The sequence below is a fragment of the Aquarana catesbeiana genome, linkage group LG01, assembly GCF_042186555.1.
Source record: "Aquarana catesbeiana isolate 2022-GZ linkage group LG01, ASM4218655v1, whole genome shotgun sequence".
Classification (NCBI taxonomy): Eukaryota; Metazoa; Chordata; class Amphibia; order Anura; family Ranidae; genus Aquarana; species Aquarana catesbeiana.
In genome coordinates, this window is record NC_133324.1 from 610,905,956 (window position 1) to 610,933,181 (window position 27,226).

Genomic DNA, 27,226 nt, shown 5'->3' on the forward strand with positions numbered 1-27,226 from the left:
CGGGAGGCGACTTGTCAGGCGACTAGGTCGCCTGACAAGTCGTCCCTGTGTGAATGGGCTCAAATGTCCCCACAGTAATCTGATCCTTTTCTCTGCTTCACGGCAGTTCTGATTGTTTTTCCAACATGTTTCCTATGCCTATGTGCAACAGAGGTGCCCCCTGGGTGGAAACAGCCCAGTAATCTCAGTTGGTGCATTAAACTGAGAATATCACTTGTAATTATCAGGCAGTAGTTCTGTTAACAGAGCAGGGAGGGTGGCTTTGTGTATTTCTTGGAATTTCTGTCTCTATTAAACCACTACAGTTTTATATAACACTGCACATATTGGCCCATGTACACTGAGCTCAAACAAGTACCTATAACCTGTCAGCTTCTGCCAGAAATCGGTGTAGTTGTACTTGACGTCCCACATGCTGAATTTAGGAATCACTGAACTCTCAGTAGAATGTCTGCAGTGTGTTTGTGAATTTTTTTTGCATGACCCAAAGCATTGCATGGGGATAAAGCCATGTCCTATACATGTGCATTGTATTGAAGTCTTGGGTTCAGCAAGTGAAAAATGTGCTGTATTGACTGCAGCTAAAAGATGGAATGGGCACTTTATGAACACTTGTACAAATAACTCCTAAATAAGCTTTTCATTCTTAAGTGAATACACAGTTTTGTTATGTTTATTATTTAAAATATTTTTTTTTTTCCTCCAGAAGCCAGAATCAGCTGGAGAGATGATGTTCCGTGTGGAGAGGTTGTACAGCAAATTCCAACAAGGTGTCACACAGGAAGAGACATGTGGCCGGGCAGGAAATGACTTCACAGGAACTGCAGAAGGCTGGGATGAAGCCACAATGCTCACAGGAAGGAGGCTTGAACCAAAATAGTTGTCATGACAATGCATTTCGCAGTCTTGCCACTTTTTCAAACTAAAATGACTTCCTGGGCAATGGCTTGTGACATGGGACCAGCTATTAACCCTGTGTTATTCAGTCCTGTTGTTCCAGCTCTACTGTACCTTTGTCCACCACTGCTAAAGTGAAGAATTCATGGAATAGATGCAGAAGGTATAAGATTTTGCATTTCCGTATTACAGCAGCTGCTACAACTCAGGCGTTGACCATGTTCCTTGGTTTGGTGGCTGTAGCAGAAGGTGTCAAGAAGTGCAGAAACATGGTGTGCATGTTTTCAGTAAATATGGTGGGCAAAAATGTGTCAGCCAGGAGGTGTTCTGTGAAAACATTTAGTAACATAATAAAGTGAATAGCTCTCTATACCTGTGTCTATATGTACACTTTCTGCACTAAACACTGGGTATTGTCTTTAACCAGGAATGGTCCAAATTACAGGGAAAGGTCTTACCTTATCCAATTCGCAAGGCTTGTTAGGGGTTCAGGTTTCACCCATGATGGCGGCAAAGCCTCAATGATTTCTTCAGTGACTGGGAACCATAGAGAAGGACCACGGCCCTGGACTGTTTTAGCACCCTACGGTTAACTGCATGTATTTTAATAAAGTGCTAATCACTTAACATAGAATCCAATGCCCAAATCAAACATTACACGCCGAACCCACACAATTAGGTCTGGGTACTATCCTCAAGGTAAATACTGAGCGTTACAGATCTGGATCCTACTAGATAGCCCAGGACAATAAGAAGTCAGATCTTGATAGATGTGGCTGATGAAAAAAAGTAAAACAATAGCAAGAGAAGGGTGCACCGACCTAGCACAATAACACAATAAATTTTGTTTTAATTAAAAAACAACAATTGTTAAACTAATTATATATAAAGTAGCAATTCACTACTTTGGCTCTGAAGAAGAGGGTTCACCATTGAAACACGTCAGCCATTACAGACGCCGCTTGATCCTTCCACACTACTGGTTGACTCTACAGCAGACCTGAGGGGAATCTATCTCATTTGCTATGCTATGATACGATATACTTACATTACATACACCGTGTGTATGTAAGTATAACAATTGTTTTTTAATCAAAATAAAGTTTATTTGTTAATGCGCTAGGTTGGTGCCCCCTTCTCTTGCTATTGTTTTACAGTCTCAAGGAGATCCATTGTCCTGAGAGGTGCAGCAAGACCACTGGCGCAGAAGAAGGATATTTAAACTATACACCTCCAAGCTTACCACCCAAGCACAGGAGAATAGCTTTTGGATTGTACTCTTTTTATTTTTTAAGATAAAAAAGGAATGGTTGACATGGATAAAAAATGTCCTTACACTAGCAAACAACTGGAGTTTCACAAAGTGGTTGCGGTAATATAAGCATGCCCTAGGGGTGGCTCTAGCAAAGAATTTTGGTAGTGTGCAATCACCTGAAGGTAGGTAACCAACCCATGGATAATGAATACAAGCCCTGCGTCTTGTACTGTATGATTAAGCCTGCATTCACACCTGAGCAGAGCATATCTTCTTTCAGGCACTTTACAACGCAGAGCGACTGAGCGTACAAGTGTGGACAAGCACATTTAGAAACAATGGGATTTTGCATAGTCAGGTCTAGGGAAAAGTGTGAATGGGAGCTAAAGATAACCTACGCAGTTACATTGCATATGAATATTTCATAGTTATTATTCCAGCCAACAGATTATTATTATTTGTTTTTTATTTGTTCCATTCTAAAGCAGATTCAACCTCTGATCCAGCAATGTGAAGTCCATGGGTTTCCTTGCCAGCACCAATATTCTTTCCACAGCTTCTTCCGGGTGTGGGGACCTTAGCTTTCTTGATTGTCCACCAGGTAAATTATGTATGTCCTGTGTATTCCTCAACAAGGTTTCCCAAGAATGTACACTAAGCTGCATGTGCACAGCTTGTGAATTATAAAGAAAAAACAGACAGGTACGCTTTTTTATGCAGAAGAGACATACATAGAATGTCTCTTCCACAATAAGGCCCCTTTCACACAGGACGGATCCGTGATGATCACACCTTGCAGAGACCGCCCTGTCAGATCTCCACTCTCCCCTATGGGGGATCAGATGAACACGGACCGTCTGTCCGTGTTTATCCGATCCGCTCTGCAGACGGATAGAAAAATAGGATTTTCCTCCGTCTGCAGAATCGGACGATAGCGGGGACGGATGATATCGGGTGTCAGAGGATGTTCATCCGCTGACACCCGCTATCCCATAGGGATGCATGTATGTCCGTATTTTAACCGAAAACGGATGGATGAAATACGGACATACGGTCTGCACGTGTGAAAGGGGCCTAAGGAGTCTGATATTTTTATTTTTGTTTCACTTTAGCTCCTCTTTATGTGCGTTACTGAAAAAAAAACAGAGCCAATTGCTGCAGCTCAAATTACACAGAGCTGAATGGAGTGACTTGTATCTAAGGATTTAAAATAGAGATAGTCTCAAAAAGAGAATGTAATGATGTGCTTTCTTTAGAAAACCCAGAATTCCCTGCAAAATTCTTGTTACCAGAACAACCTGCATTAAATGTTTATTTGTAAAATAACATTGTACATAAAGCCTAAAAATATATAAAACATCGAATTCAGAAACTTAAATTTATCCAAAAACATTATCATTCCCTTAAAGTGTGTCGATGGCTATACCTTACACTGGGAAGATCACAAAAAAAAACTGATAAGAGAGCCAAGAAGTCAGTCAGGCTCGCAAAACTACAATAGAAGAATTAGGCCTCAAACTTTAGTGCTGTGACAACAGAGGCTGTAATCAGTACCTGAACTTTAAGATCTTGCAATAGATTGCAACAGGGCTGGACAAATCAGGGTTAGGGTGGCAGCAAGTAACATCTTGTTCATAAGCTCACCCAATCAGACATACTTTCTAGACAAGTGACCCCAATGCAAGTCAGGAAGCATGGACCCGGCTTTTCCCGATTTGTGTTTAAAATCAGGGACTCTTGTTTCAGCACTGCTGACAGTTTAAAAACACCATAAAGAAATAAAATAAGGAATTTCTGATGAGTCTAAGGGCTCCAATCATCCCAGATCAATCCAATTAAAAATGATAGTTCATTCTTTATCATAAGTGTTGTGGCATAGGCAACGAAATGCAATTCAACCACTTGAGTTTCCAGGCATTTCCCCCCCTTGGGTCCCAGAGGGTTTTTTGTTTGTAGCAAAGTATTGGTTTCACACGTTATACCTTTTAGAATCAGTCTACCCCAACACGTCGTTTTTTTGGGACAGGGCTTTTATTTAGATTTGGGGATATGTATGTGTGTATATATATATAGGTTTTATTTGTGAATATATAGCAACATTTCTTTCCAGCCTTTACATTATTTATGCTCCCCCTATATTTATTCCAATATATACAATCAAAGTTTGCTAATTAAAATGATATTACATTAGTGTGACTTTTATGTAATGTCGCCAAATGGTAAAGCTCAATATGAACAAATGTATAGTACTTTAGAACATTGTGTGTGTGTCACATTGTGACACACACAGCAGAAAAATAGATTAGCATTCATTTTTAGGTAATGTTTAAGATAAGATTAACTGGGGTAAACGAGCACAAATAAGTGCAACAGTGACTTATTCACAGTGTAAATGACATTTGTGTTCACTCAAGTGAGCATTTGATGCCTGCACAATAATCAAAATGAGAGACTAGATCCAGTGATCTAGTCGATCGTTTCAGCTCCTGAGCTTAGCTCTTAGTCCCAGCTGTCACAGATAGCGGCTTTAATGTGGAATCCCTAGATAGGAACAGCAGAAACCACTGAGACCAACCCCCATTTTAAAATCACGCTGGAGCAGCTCTAAGAAGAATAGTCGCTATCCCTGCACTATTTTAAAATGGCACTGGGGACTCAAGTGATCGAAGTCTCTAATCATCTCAATGATTTTAATAAGGCACTCCTTTTTGAATCAAAGTAAATACTATTGCCCATTCTATGATGTGTTTTGTGTTGAAGGCAGAAAAATGCATGCAGAAATGTGAGCATGCCACCATGTAGGGCAATGAAAGTATTCCATTCATTCATTCCTGACATATACTGAAAAAAATGCAGGTTAATTAGACCTACATGTTTCAGTGAACAGATACGAATGGGCCCGGAGCTTCATTTACATCGCTTGGCGTAACTCTTCTAATTTAGGATTAGCAGCTGCTTCACACTTTTTTATCCTCTGATACCTGAATACATAACAAACACAAAAAAGTTAGATGCAGTTACCAAATTACCCAGGGTTTTGTAATTTGCATAAATATTGTCAAAAGGTGACATACCCTGTGTTTGAGATAGGATAAGTAGACATCCCAGCCCAGGGATATGAAATTAACGTAGATTACCCGGTACTTAGTAGGCAAGAAATAAAAGTTAATTAATTGGGCTGGTGGCCACACACACCATTCTGCCTGCAAGTAATAAAACAAAAATATTAAATATTTTTAAATAACTACACATCAGCCGCCCCACCCACAAAGAAAAATAATCTTGTACAAAAAAGGACCATACAACATACTCCTTCATTTTACATTGAGACTATATTAAAATATTATATATTGTAAGTTACTTCTCATTGATACCCCAAGCATTTAAGGCCATGTACACATATCTTGTATAAAAGTAGTATGTACAGGAAGCTTATATAAAGCATTTGCTAAGCTTTCTAGCAACATAATTTGGTCTTTAAAGCAACTTTCAGCTCTGGTTTGGGAATGTTAAACATAAATCTTAAAGTGGTTGTTAACACAATCATAAGTCACTGCCAGCCCCTCTATTATAACTAGTCCTAACTCACAGGGTAAATATTTTATGAAAACAAAGCTTTTAAATACTGTTTTAAAGTGATCTTCAGGGCGGTCACGTGACTCCTGGCCAGTCTCCTACTCCGATCCCCAGGCTACAGCAGGGGGGGCCGAGATCTCCCTGTGATGCCAGCTGGGGAGGTCACGTGGCCGCTCAGCCCCTCCTGCTGTAGCCTGGGGATCGGAGTAGGAGACTGGCCGGGAGTCACGTGACAGGCCTGAAGATCGCTCTAAAACGGTATTTAAAAACGTTTTCATAAAACATTTACCCTGTGTGTTTGGACTAGTTATAACAGAGAGGCTGGCAGTGACAATTTCTGATATTTTATTTTTGCTAATTGCGGCAGAAGAAAGGGGGGGGGGGAGAGACAGAGACACAGAGCTAACAGGCAGAGAGGGAGGGGGTGAGGGGGACAGAGGAGAGCTGCGGATGACAGAGGGATGAAAACTGTTCACGGCAGTCAGGGCTCAGCAGCCACGATTATCGTGGTCAGTGCAGAGAGTGGGACACAGTAAGTGGCAGAATCAGCCAGGTTTTTTTTACAGTTTATAGAGGGGCAGATTAGACAGCACAAGTACAGTGCTGTTTAATCTACTATAAGGGAACAGGATCTCTATTTTTTTTTTTAGGGTTACAAACACTTCAGTGGGAATGCTGGTTTTCACTTTGAACTACTGGAAGGATTTAGTAAGCTTTAACGCTACATGAAACTTATGGAAATCCTGTTTGGCCACTTTTATACCAGGGTAATTTTTTATTAAAATTTGCATTTTAAAAATTGCTTTAATCCCCAAAACAGTTATATACATTCTGTAAGCAGAGGCCCAAAAGGAAAAAAATTGGTAGCGTTTTTTTCTGTTGCATTTTTATCAGAAGCATATCTTCAGGAAAAAAATGCATTACATTAATTTTGGTGCAAACAAACAGAATATAATACCCAATTTTAGCATAAAATTTAAAAGATGGGGTTGTGTCAAGAAAATGATTACCAAGCGAGACAAGCCCAACTGCACGTGATCATGAAATCGCAAAAACTATGAAACCAAAATTGTGCATACACAACATTTTAAAAGCCTTTACAGGTAATCTAATTAGAGGTAGAGCTTAACATGTTTTTATTCATTTTATAATTCAAATTATATTTAACATTTTTGCTATCATAAGGGGGCTAACAAGTCCTCTATGTGATTGTAAGGGCAGGTGACAGGTCCTCTTTAAGCAGACATCAGGGGTCTATTAGATCACTGCCCTCCACTACAGATAATCAAGCACAGATCATGCTTAAATAGCTGCTTTCCCAGCTACAATAGCCAGGAAGTGACAAAATCCGTGTTCTAGGTTCCTTAGTCGCAAAGGAGATCAGAGAACAGATGTTTCCCAAGCTCCTCCTGCTCTCCGTGCTGAGACATTTTACTGTGTTGCTGGACCCCCCAGGGTAACGAGGAGCCCAGAACCAAAGGTGGCGCCATCAGAGTCCCATTAAAGTAATCACTTTTACACAAAAGCCAATCACCATTAGCATCTTCTTCCTGAAGATGCTAGCTGCCTGCCAAATCTCTTTTTTTTTTAAGGGGGGGTTAGGTGTTGCTATTACTACACACATTATACTACACACACAACACATTATAGCTGATCTGAGACAGAAAAGTTTAGCTCTTTTGCATTATAGCATGTGATGATGCCTTGTACTCAAGAACCATTACTTTTCAAGAAAAGTAGGTGGGTGTATGAACTGATTATGTTTGTTAATTCAACAAATTCTTGTTTTAAGTATGCACATTTTTCAGCTGGGTTGGATTTATTTGGGGTTAATTTGGCCATCCTTGCAAAACCCACCTTGTACATTTCCCAAAATTTGCCTCGAAATTCATTCCAGCTTCCATTCAGAGTTTGTCCCTCCATGGAGCCAATACCTGTAATTATAAACATAAAAGATCATCTTTAAAAATACATTTATTGGTATACAATTGGGGCTTTTTAGCCATGAGTGCAAGCTAAAATGGAATAAAGGCTTTAGGGTCCATTCACACCAGATGCAGTAGGGCTGCGTTGGGCGGTTATTCCAGCATAGACCCACTGCATGACAACACAAAATGCCTTCTCTTCTGTGTGCCTGGTTCACACCACTGCGTTGAGGTGATGTGTAGACACAATGAGCTGAAAATAAAACTAGTGCATGCAGAGGCCAATTGAACTGTATGAAGTGTCAAAATGTCATTGCGACATTTCAATAAAGTTTGTTTTAAAAAGAAAAAAAAAAGAAAGAGAGTACAGTGTGGTGTTCCCACAAGATCACTTCACACATCAGCAGCTGTGTTATAACACAGTGTCTGGTATGAATGGACCCTTACACTGATTGATGCAGTTCTTAAAGCGGAGTTCCACTCAAAAGTCTCCTCCCCCCCTCCAGTGCCACTTTTGGCACCTTGTTTTTGACAGGTCCCCCTTCCCAACTTGCGGAGATGGTGCTGTCCCTCGGAAGTTCAGCCCCCCTCTATCCTCCGCCGCGGCCAATTAGAAAACATTGCGCGCTTCGCATATGCGCAGGAGGGAACCAGCTGTGAAGCCTTAAGGCTTCACTGCCGGGTTCCTTTACCGGGAATGGCGGCGACAGCCCTTGAAAGCCTACAGAAATGTACCGCAAACAAGTGCATTACACACAGTTGCAGGACAGCCCCATTAACTTAAATGAGTCACATTTGGGTGGCAGCACTGCCTGGCAAATGCAGCGAAGTATAATTTTTTCTGCAGCACGTGTACCAGCCCCTACAACTGATATATACTTTTTTTTAAAAAAATGTGGGCAGTCAGAGGGCAGTAAAACCATGACTCATGCCCCTGGCTGCAAGTGTAAATGAGCCCTAGATAGGCTAACAAAAATGGCATAGGTATGCATTCCTTTAAAGAGCAGTTTTGAATAGAATAGGGAAGGTTTCAAATAGAAAGGCTGACTCTTCCTAACAGTGACACTGACCAAATGTGTATTTTCTTGGCCAAGGTAATGTTGTGGTTTAAATAGGGATTCACTGGACCGATCTTGTGCTCTGATCCATTCAATCTAAGCATTTAAAGCATAAGTCATATCTTGCAACCGCTCAAACCACCCATTCTGGCACTGACAATTGTCTAATTTATTAGTCATTTGTGCACATGCTATGTGAGGAAAAGGAGTTGCTGTCAACTGCCAAATGGTTGGCAAAGTCTCTGCCTTGCTTATGTCATAAAACTGCACAGCATAAAGAGGAAGAAAAAACCTTTTCAGATGTTGTGATTCTGCAGAATCTGTACCACCGACTCTTTTCTGCTTTTTTCATTACCAGCAACAAAGTGATTTTGCCAGTTCAGAGCTTTGTCCCTCCTGTAAGCCCCTCTAAACATATTACCTCCCACCCATCACTTGAAGCTGAACTCAAAGCAGAAATGTAAAAGCATTTTATTAAAAGATGGTGCAAAACTTTTATAGATACTATATATGTTTCTGCTTCATTACTTGCAGCTGCCAATATGTCCCTGATTTCCTGTTAGAAGAACTAGTGGCCTCTATGCCCGCTATTTCCCTGTGCCACCAGTTAGGCAACAGCGCCTATGTAATTTTAGTATATGAGTAGTGACTTAATTATGCAATGAAAGAACCTGGGCTTCTTAGATTCCCGGTCTGTCCTCTTCTGTATGACAGTTACTTTGATTGACGGGTGATGTGGACGAAGACCCAAGGCTAACATATACTTTCTTGTGATCACCCATAATCCCATCCACTTCCAAGAATACTTTCCAATTGCATGATGGGTCTTGTAGTCTGTTCCTATGGCACTGGATTTGACATCAGTGCATCAGTAAGCCCTCCTTTGACCGCCAGCCACAGCTGTAATTTACTTTGCAAGCAATTGCATCATGGCACCTAAAAAATGGCACTTTCTACAGAAACGGGTGTGTTAAGAAAAAATGTTTGTTTTTATTGTGTCTATGAAGTGGATGTTTTGGACATTGTTTTAAAGTATCCCAAGTTCAGCTTTAACACAGCAAAGACCTAATGCAAGTTTGAGTTCCTTCAGCTAAAGTGTGGCAACTCAATACAAGATGTCTGGTAAATACAGTGACTAATGTTACATTGTATAAAGTATTACACAAGTAATGCAATAGGTTTTTATATATGTTTTGCCTGGAGTTGTTTTTTATTTGTTAATAATACAAAATGTTTGACTGTATGTTTCTCTTTTTGAAAACAAATTCATTATGAAATGAAAAAAAAGAGTGATCCTGCCCAGAGTAACCAATCCGGCGATGTATTTATTCTTCAGTGGGGAAAAAAAAAAGACAGTTGGAATATTTTAAACTGTTAGGTGCAACCCCAGACATTTTTTTTTTTTTTTTAAATGCCTCAAAATGTTACATCACAGTCCATTTTTGGTATTAGTCCAAATACTGCATCAGCAATGTACTTGCCCACATCTGGACTAAACCCACATATGTGCTGTATTGTCAGAGGGAACTCTGGGAAGACACCTTCCAAGAGTTACCTGTGGAGATGGTAAAAGATAGTTAAAGAGGAGGTCCAGCCTCCCCACGAAAAATTAAAAGTGAGCAGCTACAAATACTGCAGCTGCTGACTTTTAATATATGGACACTGCTGGACTTCAATTTTCAAAACTTTGCGACAAAAAGCGAGGTCTGCAAAATACTCAACATGCCTCTCAGCAGATAGCTTGGAGTGTCTACTTTCCAAAATGGGGTCATTTGGGGGGGGTTTATGCTATTTGGGCATTTCATGGCCTCCGAAACTGTGATAGGCAGTGAGGAGTGAAATAAAAAATGTACGCCCTTAGAAAGCCTGAAGGCGGTGATTGGTTTTTGAGGTCCTGTACGCGGTTAGACTGCAAAAAAAAAAAAAAAAAACTCAACATGCCTCTCAGCAATTTCCTTGGGGTGGCTACTTTCCAAAATGGGGTCATTTGGGGGGGGGGGGGGGGGGGGTTGTACTGCCCTGCCATTTTAGCACCTAAAGAAATGAGATAGGTAGTCAAACTAAAAGCTGCGTAAATTAAAGAAAATGTACCCTAGCTTGTAGACGCTATAACTTCTGCGCAAACCAATAAATATACGCTTATTGACATTTTTTTACCAAAGACGTGGCTGAATACATTTTGGCCTAAATGTATGACTAAAACTGAGTTTGTTAATTTTTTTTTTATAAAAAAAAGTAGAAAATATTTTTTTTTTCAAAATTTTCGGTCTTTTTCCTTTTTATATCACAAAGAATAAAAATCGCAGAGGCAATCAAATACCATCAAAAGAAAGCTCCATTTGTGGGAAAAAAAGGACGCAAATTTAGTTTGGGTACAGCATTGCATGACCGCGTAATTGCCAGTTAAAGCAGCGCAGTGCCAAATTGTAAAAAGTGCTCTGGTCGTTGAGCAGCCAAATACTCCAGGGTTGAAGTGGTTAACTTGGCCTTGCTGGTGCCTTGGCTTGCCCCCTTATCCGCTCCACTTTCATCCATTGCAAAGCGCACTGTGGTCGCGTGGCTGAAGAAAAGCCACTAGGTGACCCTGCCCTCTCCCCCTGCGCTTTGCGGCCAGAAATGACGCTGCACGCTCGTCCCGGGAGTGTGCAATACACAGGGCTGTGGGCTCTCCCTGGCCACCAGAACGATGGCGGCTGCTCAGCCCTACACCGCCGCTGTCCTGCGATGCGGGCAGCAGGCAGGGGGCCTCCGCACACCGCCCATCTGCAAAGAAAACTGGGCAGCACTCCCAGGCAGTACAGGCTCTCCCCGAGCACGGAAGGGGGAGAGGGAGCCCACAGGACCATCAAGCAAGGGGCAAGTGGGAGGATCACATCTCCTGCACATGAAAAAAACAAAAAGGACAGGTGAGAACCTTTTTGTCTCCCAGGATAGCCCCGAGAGATCATGGCTCCCACCAGAGGTGTTCCTCCGGCTAGAGGAAACACAAAAAACTGAAGGAAACTGCGTGGAGGCCTCCTATTAAAGTTTTGGATGATGAGGTGTTTCCTGTTGTGGGAGGAGCCATGATCTCACGTGTTAGAGAATTTAACATTTTCCCACTAGCTAACACTAAAGAAAAATGATTGTGTAAAGAGTTAGGCCTAAAACCAACTGTCAACTTTTACAAGAGTAAATAGTCTTATTTCCCTTTTTCATTCTCTCATAAGGGATAAAATCTTCTGGTGAAACCATTGTCACCTTAAGTGGGAAAAAATCTCTCTTAGGGTACTTTCACACTGGGGTGCTTTTCAGGCGTTTTAGCGCTAAAAATAGCACCTGTAAAGCGCCTCACGTGCTTTCACACTGGGGCGGTGGGCTTGCAAGACAGGAAAAAAGGTCCTGCAAGCGGCATCTTTGGGGCAGTGCGAAACTGGTGTATACACTGCTCCCAAAACTCCCTGCCCATGGAAATGAATGGGCAGTGCTGCCGAAGTGCCTGCAAAGCACTTCGGCAGCGCCACAACAAGGGTATTTTTAACCCTTTCTTTGGCCGTTAGCGGGGGTTAAAAGCGCCCCTCTAGCGGCCGAAAAGCACAGATATAACAGAGTTAAAGTGCCATTAAAACTACCGGCACTTTACTGCCCACGCCAGCACCACCCCACTGTGAAAGTACCCTAACTGAACCTGGATAGCAGTAAAATCTGAAATCAGTTCTAATCCATTACCAATCCTAAACTAAAAAGAAAGCAAAAGAAAGTATTGGCTGGCTATACAATTGTAAGATACAAATGCAAACGTTTATGTTGGTACTCTTGCAGGTATTTTCTTTTCCACTCAATTGCTTCTTTTTTTCCCCAGCTCTTAGATGTTCCTGTACCAAATACCTATTAGATTTCAGATGTCCACAACATATGTTGTTTTCCTAGCTCATCTGTCTATTCAGGGTTACATGATGGGATTGGTGGGCAAATGCAGCATGGTTTTTATATCAGTGTGAGACACTTCTGAGACAATCCGTTACAAGTGCAGCACAGTAGTGTAGTGGGTAGCACTCTCGCCTAGCAGTAAAAAGGGTCGCTCGTTCGAATCCCTACCTGCCTGGAGTTTGCATGTTCTCCCTGTGCCTGCGTGGGTTTCCTCCCACACTCCAAAGACATGCTGGTAGGTTAATTGGCATCTGTTCAAAATTGGCCCTAGTATATGAATGTGAGTAGGGACCTTAGATTGTGGGCTCCTTGAGGGTAGGGACCAATGTGGGTGTATGATATATGTGTGAAGTGTTGCGTGAATTGGCGGCGCTATATGGGTACCTTAAATAAATAGGGATGATTGTAGACACGCACCCACACTCACTCAGGATGGACTGGTGTCTTTATTCAACCTTACTAACTATGTAAGTGCAGTTAACTTGCATTTTACCAGCCTCAACTGCTTATAGACTTACACTCACCGGCCACTTTATTAGGTACACCTGTTCAATTGCTTGGTAACACAAATTGCTAATCAGCCAATCACATGGCAGCAACTCAATGCATTTAAGCATCTAGATGTGGTGAAGATGACTTGCTGAAGTTCAAACTGAGCATCAAAAGGGGGAAGAAAGAGGATTTTAGTGACTTTGAACATGGTTGTTTGTGCCCAACGGGCTAGTCTGAGTATTTCAAAAACTGCTGATCTACTGGGATTTTCACACACAACCACCTCAGGGTTTACAGAGAATGGTCCAAAAAAGGGAAAATATCCAGTAAGCAGCAGTTGCGTGGATGAAAATGCTGTGTTGATGTTCTCTCTGGAGAAGAGACACTTGAGAGGGGATATGATAGCGATGTACAAATACCATACTGGTGACCCTAGCATAGGGGAAAAACTTTTCAGTGGAGGAGTTTAAAAAGACACACGGCCATTCACTGAAATTGGAAGAGAAGTGGTTTAACCCTAAACTGCATAGAGGGTTCTTTACTGTTAGAGCATTAAGGTTGTAGAATTCTCTTCCACAAGCAGTGGTATTAGCAGGGAGCGTCAATAGTTTAAAAAAACTATTAGATGGGCACCTTAATGATCACAACATACAGGGATATACGATGTTATAATGACATAAACACAAGGACACTCACACACACCATAGGTTGAACTGGATGGACTGGTGTCTTTTTTCAACCTTACCGACTATATAACTCTGAGATGATAGACAGGCAATAGAAACTGAAATAACCTTTTGTTACAACCAACTTATGCAGAATACCATCTCAGAATACACAACACATCGAACCTTGAAGCAGATGGGCTACAGCAGCAGAAGGCCACTCCTGTCAGCTAAGAACAGGAAACTGATGCTACAATTTGCACAGACTCACCAAAATTGGACAATAGAAGATTGGAAAAATGTTGCCTGGTCTGATGAGTCTCGATTTCAGCTGCGGCATTCAGATGATGGGGTCAGAATTTGGCGTAAACAACATGAAAGCCTTGTATCAATGGTTTAGCCTGGTGATGGTGGTGTAATGGTGTGGGGGATATTTTCTTGGCACACTTTGGGCCCCTTAGTACCAATTGAGCATCATTTAAATGACATGGCCTTCCTGAGTATTGTTGCTGACCATGTCCATCCCTTTATGACTACAGTCCTTCCTGAGTATTGTTGCTGACCATGTCCATCCCTTTATGACTACAGTCTACCCATCTTCTGATGGCTACTTCCAGCAGGATAATGCACCATGTCTTGAGCATGACAATGAGTTCACTGTACTCCATTGGCCTCCACAGTAACCAGATCTCAATCCAATAGAGCACCTTTGTGGTGGAATGGGAGATTCACATCATGAATGTGCAGCCGACAAATCTGCAGCAACTGTGTGATGCTATCATATCAATATGGACCAAAAAAGGTTCAGACACCTTGTTGAATATATGCAATGAAGAATTAAGGCAGTTCCAAAGGCAATGGAGGGTCCAACCCGGTACTAGCAAGATGTACCTAATAAAGTGGTCAGTGAGTGTATTATTGGGTGAGAAGCAGTTCTGAAAAGAACAAAAGCCTATCGACATTGACTCCAACATTAGTGCACGTATTTACTATACCGATCTTCACTGCTATGTTTAAGATATAGAAATGCTTACCCAAGAAAAATATAACAGAAACGATGGGAGATTCCACGATCTGCTCCACGAGAACTTTCTGCACTACTGCTTGAATTGATGCACCCGGTAGTACCCGATCCAGCCAGATATACCAATAATGATCCACTGGACTCAAGCAACTGCCAATGACAAACATCCTACCTGTAAAGGTATTTTAAGCAGAAAAATATTAACTCAAAAAATTAAATTAACTCAAATAATTAATCTAATTCTCAAATGGAAATCACTTTACAATTATTTTCAATGGGTGCAAGTTAGAGATGGGAGCTGTAGATTATTGTGCTGCATTAAGCTAAAGCTTTGCGAGTGTAGCGCTGGGCTCTTTAACAAAAAATTCCCAGCAGTGCTGACAAAATAAACACAGAAAGGATTTTTGTCTTCTCTCCTGTGATGGACAGCTTCAGGGAGAGAGGGGACTGGACTGTGCCCTGACAGCTGGACCTGCCCCTAGCAACCCTGGGGAAGGGGGACTCCTGATTAGCCTAAGCCAGGCTGGTTCCCAATTGACTGTGGGACGTTTTTCAGCCCCACCACCACTGAGAGAAGGAGGAGATCCATGTGGCATCTGATGACAGGGCTCTGGGACCCACTTAACAAGCCCGGGAACCACTTGGGGAACAGGAGTGCCTGGCCACTACAATATATCCCTGTGAAGTGTTCTGTGAGTAAACAAACAGAATTTAGAACTTTCTGTGAGTGCTATTACAGAGCCTGGGAGCTAAACTGTGCTGTGTGTGCCCAGAGAGTGTTAGCCTAGAAGCTTGTGTTACAGGTCTGAGGACTGCAAGAAGCCACAGGACTGTTGTTGTGACCTGCTGACCACATGCTGTTGCCAGAGGATCTGTTCTGCCAGGAAAAGTGTGCTGCACCTAAATTACATACAAAACTGTGTGCAGGGACCAGGCTGCAGGCTGCTGTTATGCTGAACACTACTTAATGCAGTAAGGGAGGAGCTTACATTCCAGTGCGTTCCAGTTGCTCCCAGTGACCGCGTATTCCAGCTACCTGCTAAAGCTGTAGAGCTGGCTCAAGAGGAAAGACCCTTTCACCAGCCACAGAGGAACCCCTTAGGACTAGAATCAGTCATTGCGGGCAGATTCTCTAGTCTACATAGTCATCGCATATGCATCGCATACTAGCCCATTATGTGGCACTTACCTGCAAAAGAATCCAGCGATGTCCCCTGTGTAGGCAGCGTCCATCTTCAAGCCCCTCTTCCTTCCGGGCTGCGGACTCCGGCTCTGTGATTCGCCGGAGCCGCGTGACGTCACACCCTCGCATGCGCACAGTAACGGCGCACGCTAGGGAAGAAACGGCACGGAGTTTCGTTTCTTCCCCGCGCATGCGCTGTTCACTTTAACGGCGGACTACAAGTGAAATATCTCCTAAACGGCACACGATTAGGAGATATTTCCACTACCTAAAGGTAAGCCTTATTATAGGCTTACCTATAGGTAGAAGTCCCAAAAAAGGGTTTACAGCCACTTTAATTAACCCATTCCTTTCTAGGGCTTTGCCATTAAATAAAGCCTATTTAACCACTTACCCACTGGGCACTTAAACCCCCTTCCTAACCAGACCATTTTTCAGCTTTCGGTGCTATTACAATTTGAGTGACAATATCACTGTACCCATATGAAATTTGTGTCTTTGTGTCTCACAAATAGAGCTTTCTTTTGGTGCTATTTAAATTTAATCACAGCTGGATTTTTTGCGCTATGAATGCAAAAGGACTGAAAATTCTGTAAAAAAAAAAAAAGCATTTTTTTCGTTTCTGTTATAACATTTTGCAAATTAGTAATTTTTCTTCATAAATTTTGGCCAAAATTTATACTGCTACATATCTTTGGTAAAAATAACCCAAATCGGTGTATATTATTTGGTCTTTGTGAAAGTTATAGAGCCCGCAAGCTATGGTGCCAATCTTTGAAAATTGATCACACCTGAAGTACTGACGGCCTATCTCATTTCTTGACACCCTAACAAGCCAGGAAAGTACAAATAACCCCCCAAATGACCCCCTTTTGGAAAGTAGACATTCCAGGGTATTTAGTAAGAGGCATGGTGAGTTTTTTGAAGTTGTCATTTTTTCCCACAATTCTTTGCAAAATCAAGATTTTCACAAATTTGTCATATTAGCAGGTTATTTCTCACACACAGCATATGTATACCACAAATTATACCCCAAAACACATTCTACTATTCCTCCCGAGTATGGCAATACCACATGTGTGAAACTTTTACACAGTGTGGCCACATACAGAGGCCCAACATGCAGGGAGCGCCATCAGGCGTTCTTGGAGCATAAATTACACATATAATTTCTTGACTACCTCTTGCACTTTTGATGGCCCTGGAGCACCAGTACAATGGAAACACCCAAAAAATGACCCCATTTTGGAAAGAAAATACCCCAACGTATAATCTATGAGGCATAATGAGTCTTTGAGCATGTAATTTTTTTCTACATGTTTTTGGAAAATGTGGAAAGAAAATGAAAACAAATGAAATTTTTTTTTTTTTTTTTTTTTTTTTTTTTTTACACAAAGTTGTCCATTTATACAACATTTCTAACACACAGCATGTACATACCAAAAATTACACCACAAAATAGATCCTCCTACTCCTCCTGAGTATAGTGATACCACATGTGGGAGACTTTTCCACAGCCTGGCCACATACAGAGGACCAACATACAGGGAGCACCGTCAGCTGTTCTAGGGGCATAAATTTCAAATCTAATTTGACTACCTATTACACTTTTGTGAGGCACTGTAGTGGCATGGATGTGGCATGAATGAGAGCTGATGGGTCATGGACGAGCCGTGGATGGGGATGGCTGAGCCATGAATGTGGATGGCTGAGTATGGATGGGATGACTGAATATGGCTGGGCATTGCTGAGTATGGATGGGATGGCTGGGCATGGCTGAGTATGGATGGGATGACTGAGCATGGCTGAGTATGACTGAGTATGGATGACATGCATTGGATGGCTGAGCATGGATGCCATGCATGGGATGGCTGAGCATGGATGCCATGCATGGGATGGCTGAGCATGGATGCCATGCATGGGATGGCTGAGCATGGATGCCATGCATGGGATGGCTGAGCATGGATGGTATGCATGGGATGGCTGAGCATGGATGGTATGCATAGGATGGCTGAGCATGGATGGCATGCATGGGATGGCTGAGCATGGATGGCATGCATGGGATGGCTGTCAACGGCTATTTACCCTGATCCATGATGCGCCGGGCCTGGATATTCCTGGTGCGTGCCCCAGGGGGTGCGATTCTGGAAGGACGTCAATGTACGCTCCCCCAGAGTTATTGAGCCGCGCTATAGCCGTAATTCGGCAATGGCGCGGTTGTTAAGTGATTAAACCTTCAAGGTGAGTTAGTATTCTCGGGTCCAGGAAAGGGGCGAGTCATCACAGGTGCAGGGCAGAAGGGACCCAATAAAAATACCAGCGGCTCCTGCAGTGGTAGCGCTACATGAGCAAAATAAATAAGGCCTAGCAAATAGTTCTTTTATATGGGAAAAAATATATCACTATTTAGAAACCATCATGAAGGCTTCCATAGGTTTCCACCATAGCAGTACCTACAACATTAATTTCATTATAGTTCAGGCACAGTTGTCTCTTTTCTCTTTCTTTTTCCTTTTGAGCCATGTGATAATTGTTTTTTGTTAAACAGTGGCTGACATCACGTTGCAAGGCAGCAGCTCCCCATATGGCAAGCTATCTGAAAACACAAGGCATCCCTGGCAAGCCAATGATGTACTATATACTCTGACAAGAAAACAAAGGGAGATCACAATTATCTATTCACTTTCCAGCAAGTTAGTTTTATTTCAGTATACATTATATTCTGCATAAACGTTTGGTGTTTATATGGGCAAATCATTTTTTCAGTGATAGTTCATTTTAGCTGCATTCGGTTCATGTTAATTTTATGCTAACATTATCTTATTCCTATAAAATGAGGTAATTATTCAGCCCCAAAAATATACCAAATTTTCCTAGATTGCATACTTAGAAAATAAAACCAATCAGCAGTGCACAACCTGGCGTATCTGTATTAAGGGCCGTACACACGATCGGACTTTTTGACAACAAACATGCAAATTAGCTGTTTTGGAGCAACATCCGACCGTGTGTACGCTCCATCGGACAAACTTTTTCAGTTTCCATCGGACTTTTGTTGGCTGTGCGAACAGACAAACTTTCCTGCAACAAAAGTCCGATGGAGCAAAGTCCGATCGTGTGTACACAAAGCCATCGAACTTTTGTACAAACCACAGTACACAGCCGTGAGAATGTTTCAGGCGCGATCCGAACGCGCTGGTTCTCGGCGGCAGGGTACTGTACATCTCGCACTAGCTGCAATAGGAAAAACACATTTTCCTATTGCGGTGGGCGCGAGAGGGAATTCCCCTCTGGGGAATACCAGGCCCTTCGGTCTGGTATGGATTTTAAGGAGAAGCATCTACGCGGAAAAAACGGCGTGGGGGTCCCCCCAAAATCCATACCAGACCCTTATCCGAGCACGCAGCCTGGCCAGTCAGGAAAGGGAGTGGGGACGAGCGAGTGCCCCCCCCCCCCCCCGAGCCGTAACATGCCGCATGCCCTCAACATGGGGGTTGATGAGGACAAGGGCCTCTTCCCGACAACCCTGGCCGTTGGTTGTCGGGGTCTGCGGGCGAGGGACTTATCGGAAACCGGGAGCCCCCTTTAATAAGGGGGCCCCCAGATCCCGGCCCCCCCACCCTATGTGAATGAGTATGGGGTACATCATACCCCTACCCATTCACCTAGGGAAAACAGTGTCAATAAAAAACACAGTACACAGGTTTTTAAAGTAATTAGTTAGGCAGCTCCGAGGTCTTCTTCCGACTTCGGGGGTCCTCTTCCGACTTCGGGGGTCCTCTTCCGACTTCGGGGGTCCTCTTCCGACTTCGGGGGTCCTCTTCCAACTTCGGGGGTCTCTCCGGCGTCTTCTCCGGGTGTCCGCATCTTCTGCCGGCTCCACCGCTATCTTCTGGTGCTCTTTTGCCAGCGGTGGTCCGGACTTCTAGATCGTCTTCTTCCCTCTCCTCTTCCAGAGATGTTGACACAACGCTCTCTCCAGCCGGAATCGTCTCTGTGCGCTCCGCAACGGACTTATATAGGCGGTGACCCCGCCCCCTATGACATCACAGTCCCGGGGCATGCTGGGACTGTGAGGTCATAAGGGGGCGTGGTCATAGGCTGGAGAGAGGGTGGGGGGCCGGGATCTGGGGGCCCCCTTATTAAAGGGGGCTCCCGGATTCCGATAAGCGCCCCGCCCGCAGACCCCGACAACCAACGGCCAGGGTTGTCGGGAAGAGGCCCTTGTCCTCATCAACATGGGGACAAGGTGCTTTGGGGTGGGGGGGCCCCCATGTTGAGGGCATGCGGCCTGGTACAGCTCAGGGGGGGGGGCGCTCGCTCGTCCCCACCCCCTTTCCTGACCGGCCAGGCTGCGTGCTCGGATAAGGGTCTGGTATAGATTTTGGGGGGACCCCCACGCCGTTTTTTCGGCGTAGATGGTTCCCCTTAAAATCCATACCAGACCGAAGGGCTTGGTATGCTCCTGGAGGGGAACCCATGCCGGTTTTTTATGTAAAATTTGGCGTGGAGTTCCCCCTCAAGATTCATACCAAACACAGTGCTTGGTATTGGCGCACCAGTGTCAACCCGGCTCGCAAGGTGTCAATCTCGCCAATAAAAGTGGTGAGATTGACACAATATCAGACAACAATACACAAGTTGACCAAAGGGTGGTGGTAAAGAGCTGAAAAAACCACATGATATGGTGAAAGTCGGCTGGAAAAGTCCTGTCGTCTGTATGCAAGACAAACTTTTGGGCAATGCCCTTTGTACAAAAATCCAAGGGAAAGTTTGTGCAAAGTCCTATCGTGTGTATGGGGCTTTAGAATAATCTAATCAGGTAGGGAGTTGCTTCCACATTGTTGATTACTTACTGATTAATTAGAAAAAAAATAGCATAGCCCTTAATTGGTGTGTGGATGGGTAGCTTTTGTTTACAACCTCGGCAGACAGATGCAAGTAACAACAGAGTATTTTTATTTTTTTACCTGTCCTCTGCCAGTCTCGACTTTTCTCCGAATTTTTCCTGATCTCCCATGTCTGTTGAATAGAATCTGCAATAGCGAAAAGTATCCCACCGCTCACTGTGTTTGTCATCAGCAAATTTTGCCCTTTAAACATTTTGTGCCAGCAGCCCGTAAACTGTTTCAATAATACCCTACCCTGGGGAGTCATTGTTTTTATAAATCTGCAACCAGCAAATAGGCATTGAGCAGGCAGAGATCACACTGTACACCTAAAGAAAGATACAAAATCACATAAACCTCAAATTAAATAATCTTGTAATGGAGTATCATTACACTTGAAAGAGCACATTTTCAGAAACCAAAAGTACATGGAAAAAAAAAAAACACAATTCTGATTTGCTATCAAAACAGACATGCACTTTTACAAATTCACCATAACAATGTCAACAAGACCCTAATCTTAGCTAAACCCCCCCCCCCCCCCCCCCCCCCCACACACACACACACACACACACACACGTGGGGTATTATTATACAGGATTTATATCCAACAGTTTGTGCAGCGCTTTAGAAGTGGCTCTGACCACACCTGCACAATAACCCTCCATATTGAATGAATTACATTTAAAGTGATTGTAAATCACTTTTTTTAGTTAAAAATAACAAACATGTTATACTTTACTGCCCTTTGTAGTGGATTTGCATAGAGCAGCCCCGATCCTCCTCTTCTTGGGTCCCTCTTCTGTAATCCTGGCCCCTCCCTCCTGTTGAGTGCCCCCACAGCAAACAGCCACAGCTCCCCGTGTCCATTCAGACATGGAACCACGAGCCAGCCCTGCCCCCTCTCTCTCTCATTGGCTGACTGACTTTGATTGACAGCAGTGGGAGCCAATGGCGCCACACTGCTGTCTCAGCCAATGAGGAGGGAAGTCCCGTGCAGCCGAGACACTCCTGCATTATCCCTGGATCTAGATGGACCTCAGATAAGTATTAGGGGGGTTGCTGTGCAGAAGGTTTTTTATCTTAATGCATAGAATGCATTAAGATAAAAAACCTTCTGCCTTTACAGGCCCTTTAAGTCCATGGGGAGTTAATGAAAACCTTTTCAAGAGCTGCTACCAATAAAATGTGTGGTCACACCACATCAATAAATTGTATATACGTGCAATATAGTGAAGCGCTCCACCTATCAAAAGGTAAGTATACAGCAATTGTTTTAAAAAATGTAATTAAAAATAAATACATTAAAGCCTTCATCCCTCAAAAAAATAATTATGCAGCCACCACATTTTAGGACTGATAAGCTACAAGATATTAAATTCTTGTTTTGGGGTTCAATACCACTTTAAAGCATTTTTCCACTTTTGCAGCCATACAAGGATGACATTTACTTGTCATCATATATATGTTACAGACCTCGATTCACACAGCATAACCACCTAACGGCAAGGCTAGTTCTGACATTTCTTTCATAAATGTAAAAATCTGCATTTTTTTTGATAGAAAATTATGTAGAATGCCAAACATTATATATTTTTAAGCAGATACCCTAGATAATAAAATGGTGGGTGTTGAAATCTTTTTACATCACACGATATTTGTACAGCAGCTTTTCAAACACAATTTTTTGGGAAAAACTACACCTATTTTAGTGTACACTAGAATTTTTGTGAACACAAACACAATATAATAACCACCTTTTTTGCAAAATATAAAAGATGATATTACGCTGAGTAAATAGGTACCAAACATTTTAGGCTTCAAAATTGTGAGCGCCCGTGGAATGGCAAAAAACCATGGTACATTAAAGATCACGATTCTCTTGGCGTAACATCATCTTTCACATTATACATTATACTTATACATAATACTTAACTGAGACCCATCCCGATCCAGAGATGTGCATGAAAAACTTGGCTGCCTGGGACTCTCCCTCCTGACTGGCTGGGACACAGCAGCGGGTGCCATTGGCTCCCGCTGCTGTCAAAGTCAGTAAGCCAATGAGGAGAGAGAAAGGCAGAGCCAAGCCAAGGCTCTGTGTCTGAATGGACAGACAGAGCAGTGTTTCGGGTCTGGTGCCCCCATAGCAAGCTGCTTGCTGAGGGGGCAGGAGGGAGGGGCCAGGAGCACCGGCAAGGGATCTGAGGAGAGGAGGATCCAGGCTGCTCTGTGCAAAAACAACTGCACAGAGCAGGTAAGTATAACATGTTTTTTTATTTTTAACTACTTGCGACCGGCTCACGCCGATATACGTCGGCAAAGCGGCACGTTCCCGCGAAATCCCGTATGGGTACGTTGTCCCCTTTAAGACACATTGCGATCGCGGGCATGAGAACCAGCACGGGGATGTGTGTGTGTGTGTTCCTACTAAGTAAGAACAACGATCTGGCTCCTCCTCTAGTCAGTCCTATCCCCTCACAGTTAGAAATACACCTAGGGAACACATTTAACCCCTTGATCGCCCCCTAGTGTAAATCCCTTCCCTGCCAGTGACATTTACACAGTAATCAGTGCATTTATATAGCACTGATAGCTGTATAAGTGTCAATGGCCCAAAAAATGTGTCAAAAGTGCCTGATCTGTCGGCCGCAATGTCGCAGTACCACTAAAAATCACAGATCACCGCCATTACTAGTAAAAAAAAAAAATTGAATATATATTTGCCTAAACTGATGAAGAAATTTGTTTTTTAAAAACATTATTGGGGATATTTATTATAGCAAAAAGTAAAAAATATTGTTTTGTTTGTTTTTTTGTTTTCTAATTGTCGCTTTTTTTTTGTTTATAGCGCAAAAAATAAAAACCGCAGAGGTGATCAAATACCAAACTCTATTTGTGGGGAAAAAAAGTTTGTTTGGGTACATCACTGCACGACCGCACAATTGTCAGTTAAAGTGACACAGTGCCAAACTGTAAAAAGTGCTCTGGTCAGGAAGGGGGTAAAATCTTCCAGGGCTGAAGCGGTTAAACTATAAAAAAAAAAAAAAAAAAAAACCTTTCAAACCTTTAACACTTTGCCCTACAAAGTGTTAAAGGTTTGAAAACTGGGCTTCTCCCATTTGTTAATGAGAACAGGATTAAGCCAATCCCTGGTCTATTAGGACAGATCATGCTAATCTAGTTGAGAAATGCTAGCAGTCATCCACCTTCTCCTCAGAAACATCTAAGGGCTCATGCACACTGCAGCTCAAAAAAAAAAGCAGCTTGTACTTTTTTGGGGCTCTTTTGAACGTTTTTGTTGAGCTTATTTGAGCATAAGCGTTTTTTTTTTTCGCAAACCCTCGCCTAAGCTAATTTGTTTGTGTGTTTTCAAGTTTCTTTGAGCTTTTTTGTGCCCTTTTGTGTGTTTTTTAGCACGCTCCTCTCAAAATTGTGCAATTGGTCGGGGTTGTTTTTCTGACTGTAAAGTCCTGAAAAAGCCATAGTGTGCATGGACACATTGGCTAACCCGGAGGGGAGTTTCCAGGCAGAAAAAATGAGAGCTCAAAAACCTGTAGGAGCAGCTTCTGAGCTGCAGTGTGCATGAGCCCTAAAACAGAGGAATTATATTTTAAGGGTTCCCACATGATTAACATGCAGTTCTGTGCAGTGCAGTTTCAGCCTATTTATTTTGAATGGGCTGAAATCTCACCACACCAAAAGTAATGCATGCACTATTATTTGAAATGCACGGCAACCGCATTGCATGATACTTTTGTACCATGCGATCCAGCGTGGGCAAAAGCACTGCATTTTCAACCTGTGCTTGGGGTGTTGTTAAAGGGGTTTAAGCCTTTATGGTTTTTCACCTCAATGCAGTCTATACATATTAGAGAATAGAATATATACATATATTCTATTCTCTTGCAGTACAGCAACCCCCCCAGTGCCCCCGTTTTACTTACCTGAACCCTCTTTATTTCGCGCAGTGGATGAGCACACCAGTTCTCGTGTCCTGATTGGCTAGATTGATAGCAGCGCAGCCATCGGCTCCCTCTGCTGTCAATCAAATCCAATGGCGCCTGGGGGGGGCGTGGTCGAGTCCGGCATTCGTGTTTGTGGACGCAAATGCTGGACTTGGGAGCGCTCCCGCAAGGTAACCCTAGGGTTGCCACCTCATCCCTTTAAACCCGAACACATATGAATTACACAGGTTCTGTGGCTGATTAAGGTGGTAATTAAACTCACTTGGTGCCTTATCTGCATTAAATTAGCCTCATAACCTGTGTAATTCATATGTGTTCGGGTTAAAAGGGATGAGGTGGCAACTCTAGGTATCCCCCTCATGAGAGCGCTTCTCCTAGGGGGTTATCTGATGCGGGGAGGAGCCGCTGGAGGACCCCAGAAGAGGATGTTCGGGGCCACGCTGTGCAAAACGAGCTAGACAGTGGAGGCAAGTATGACATGTTTGTTATTTAAAAAAAAAAGATTCTTTGCAATCACTTTTACTTTGCATTGACAGCCCGCAGCAGATCGCAAGGACAGTGCGCCTGGAATGTAGTGCGGGAAGCACATTCTAGTGCGAACGGGCACTGTTTTGCACGGGATGCTGTGTGAATGGGAACACAAGTTTTTCCAAGTTAAAGCGGAGTTCCACCCAAAAGTGGAACTTCCTCTCATTTGTCTCCTCTCCCCCTCCTGTGCCACAATTGGCACCTTTCGGGGGGGGGGGACAGGATACATGTATCCTGTTCCCACTTTTGGGAGTCCGGGCCGCAGCCCGTGACATCACCGCGGGGCTCCCTCCTCCTCCCCTGTCACCGGGCCAGTAAGAGAGAGGAGCGGGGCCTCGCGCATGCGCAGTAGGGTTCCCAGCATGAAGCCGTAAGGCTACACTGCCGGGCACCCTCACCCGCAATGGCAGCACCCGACAGTTGATGGAAACGTCAGCTGCGGTGCCGACATCGCTGGACTCCAGGACAGGTAAGTGTCCCATTATTAAAAGCCAGCATCTGCAGTATGTGTAGTTCCTGGCTCTTAACTTTTTTTTTTTTTTGGGTGGAACACCGCTTTAAGGTGGATACACATTATCCAATTTTTGTTGTGCAATTTCCTTTAAATTTACCTTCAACTATGTAATGCAGGGGCCTACCTGATTGCATACAAATTGAAAGTGTTTAGGTTTGACTTCATATTATATGGTTCTAAAGAAAATTGTATAGTGTGTAGTCAGCTTTAGATTGTAAGCTCCCAGGGCCAACAAACCCTCTTGTATCGTAATTGCACCTTTTATAATGTAAGCCTTGTATAAATCCCGTATAATAATAAATTGACTGCAAAAGTGAAAATACCCTTTAGGACATTTTTGAGCCAAAAATGCTGATCTTTAACAGGATTTGCAGCAACATGTGTCTCAATTAGCCCCACCTATTCTCAGGGATTTTCTAAATCTTCCTGATAGGAACACGATGCATAGAATTGTGTGTGTTAATGCGGATTTCCTTTCCTTCCTGGACTGAGACAACAAACAAGCAAAACCTGACAGAGGCTGTAATAATCCCCAGCTCCCCTGATCATATCTATAGCCTCATGTCTGATCATAGGAGAATTGGGAATCCTCACAGCCTGCAGCGCCACCTCCTGGGCACTTCTGGAACATACCTCGCACATGAGGTTTACTAAACTTGAGGAATAGGTTATCGGCGGAACGTAACACCGACATTCTAATAACAGGGAACCAAACGAGGGGTAATTCGCAGTAACTGTTGCCTTACACCCCTAAGATAGTGTATAAATCTGTGCCATGTCCTAATGTATTAACCGCACACCATACCTCCAACCGGAAGAACAGGACACCAGCAGGTGAAACCACCGAGAAGGCGGAAGGACCTTTGCCGACGTCATCATTATGTGACCGATCACATGGTGCCCTGAGAGAAGCTTATGACTGGGGTCACTGCCAACTTTGCTGAGATGTGTGTGATTCACAAACAGAAATGTGTGTTGTGTTACAGGCTGACTCCAGTGATAAAATCGTTTGTGATTTCTGCTTTCCTTGCAAACATGTGAGCCCAACCCATGTACATGGGAATTAAAAATGTATTTTGGGGTAAAACCCATTTTCTTTTCTTTTTCTTTATGGGGGGGTTTAGAAAGTGACAAGTTTTTATTGCTGTTGGGAAGATAGATCCCCTCCCCCTTTGTACTGGCATTGCCGCTGTTAGAAATCACAGGGACCATACAGCCTACCTGACAGAAACCGCCCCCCCGAACATATCAAAACTAAATTTTCGCTAAAAATACACTAAAATCATCCTTAGCGGACACAACATAACCATACCTCTCAACTCTTTGAGATGGGAATGAGGGACACC

The 27,226-nt window shown here is 43.1% G+C and overlaps 1 protein-coding gene across 2 annotated transcripts; it reads right to left on the minus strand.

Annotated features, from left to right (window-relative positions):
- Positions 1-637: 637 nt before the first annotated feature.
- LOC141108186 (mpv17-like protein 2) lies at positions 638-26,819 on the minus strand. Of its 2 annotated transcripts, XR_012236020.1 has the most exons (7): positions 26,686-26,819; positions 20,955-21,202; positions 14,812-14,973; positions 7,586-7,662; positions 5,227-5,355; positions 5,024-5,133; positions 638-1,224 (listed from the first exon to the last, which is right to left on the minus strand). XR_012236020.1 is itself a non-coding variant. In XM_073599522.1 (6 exons), exons 2-6 carry the CDS (start codon positions 21,139-21,141, stop codon positions 5,110-5,112), a joined length of 579 nt encoding a protein of 192 aa, XP_073455623.1. In that variant the 5' UTR covers positions 21,142-21,202; positions 26,686-26,819; the 3' UTR covers positions 3,451-5,109. The 2 variants fall into 2 exon arrangements, 1 of the variants encoding a protein (XP_073455623.1); XM_073599522.1 differs by lacking the exon at positions 638-1,224 and having other exon boundaries at positions 3,451-5,133.
- Positions 26,820-27,226: the final 407 nt, after the last annotated feature.

Coding starts and splice junctions, on each gene's coding strand:
- LOC141108186 (XM_073599522.1), bottom strand. CDS start 21,141: ATGACTCCCCAGGGTAGGGTATTATTGAAACAGTTTACGGGCTGCTGG. Junction 14,974..20,954: donor TCGAGACTGGCAGAGGACAG/GTAAAAAAATAA, acceptor ATACCTTTACAG/GTAGGATGTTTGTCATTGGC. Junction 5,134..5,226: donor TATCCTATCTCAAACACAGG/GTATGTCACCTT, acceptor TTATGTATTCAG/GTATCAGAGGATAAAAAAGT.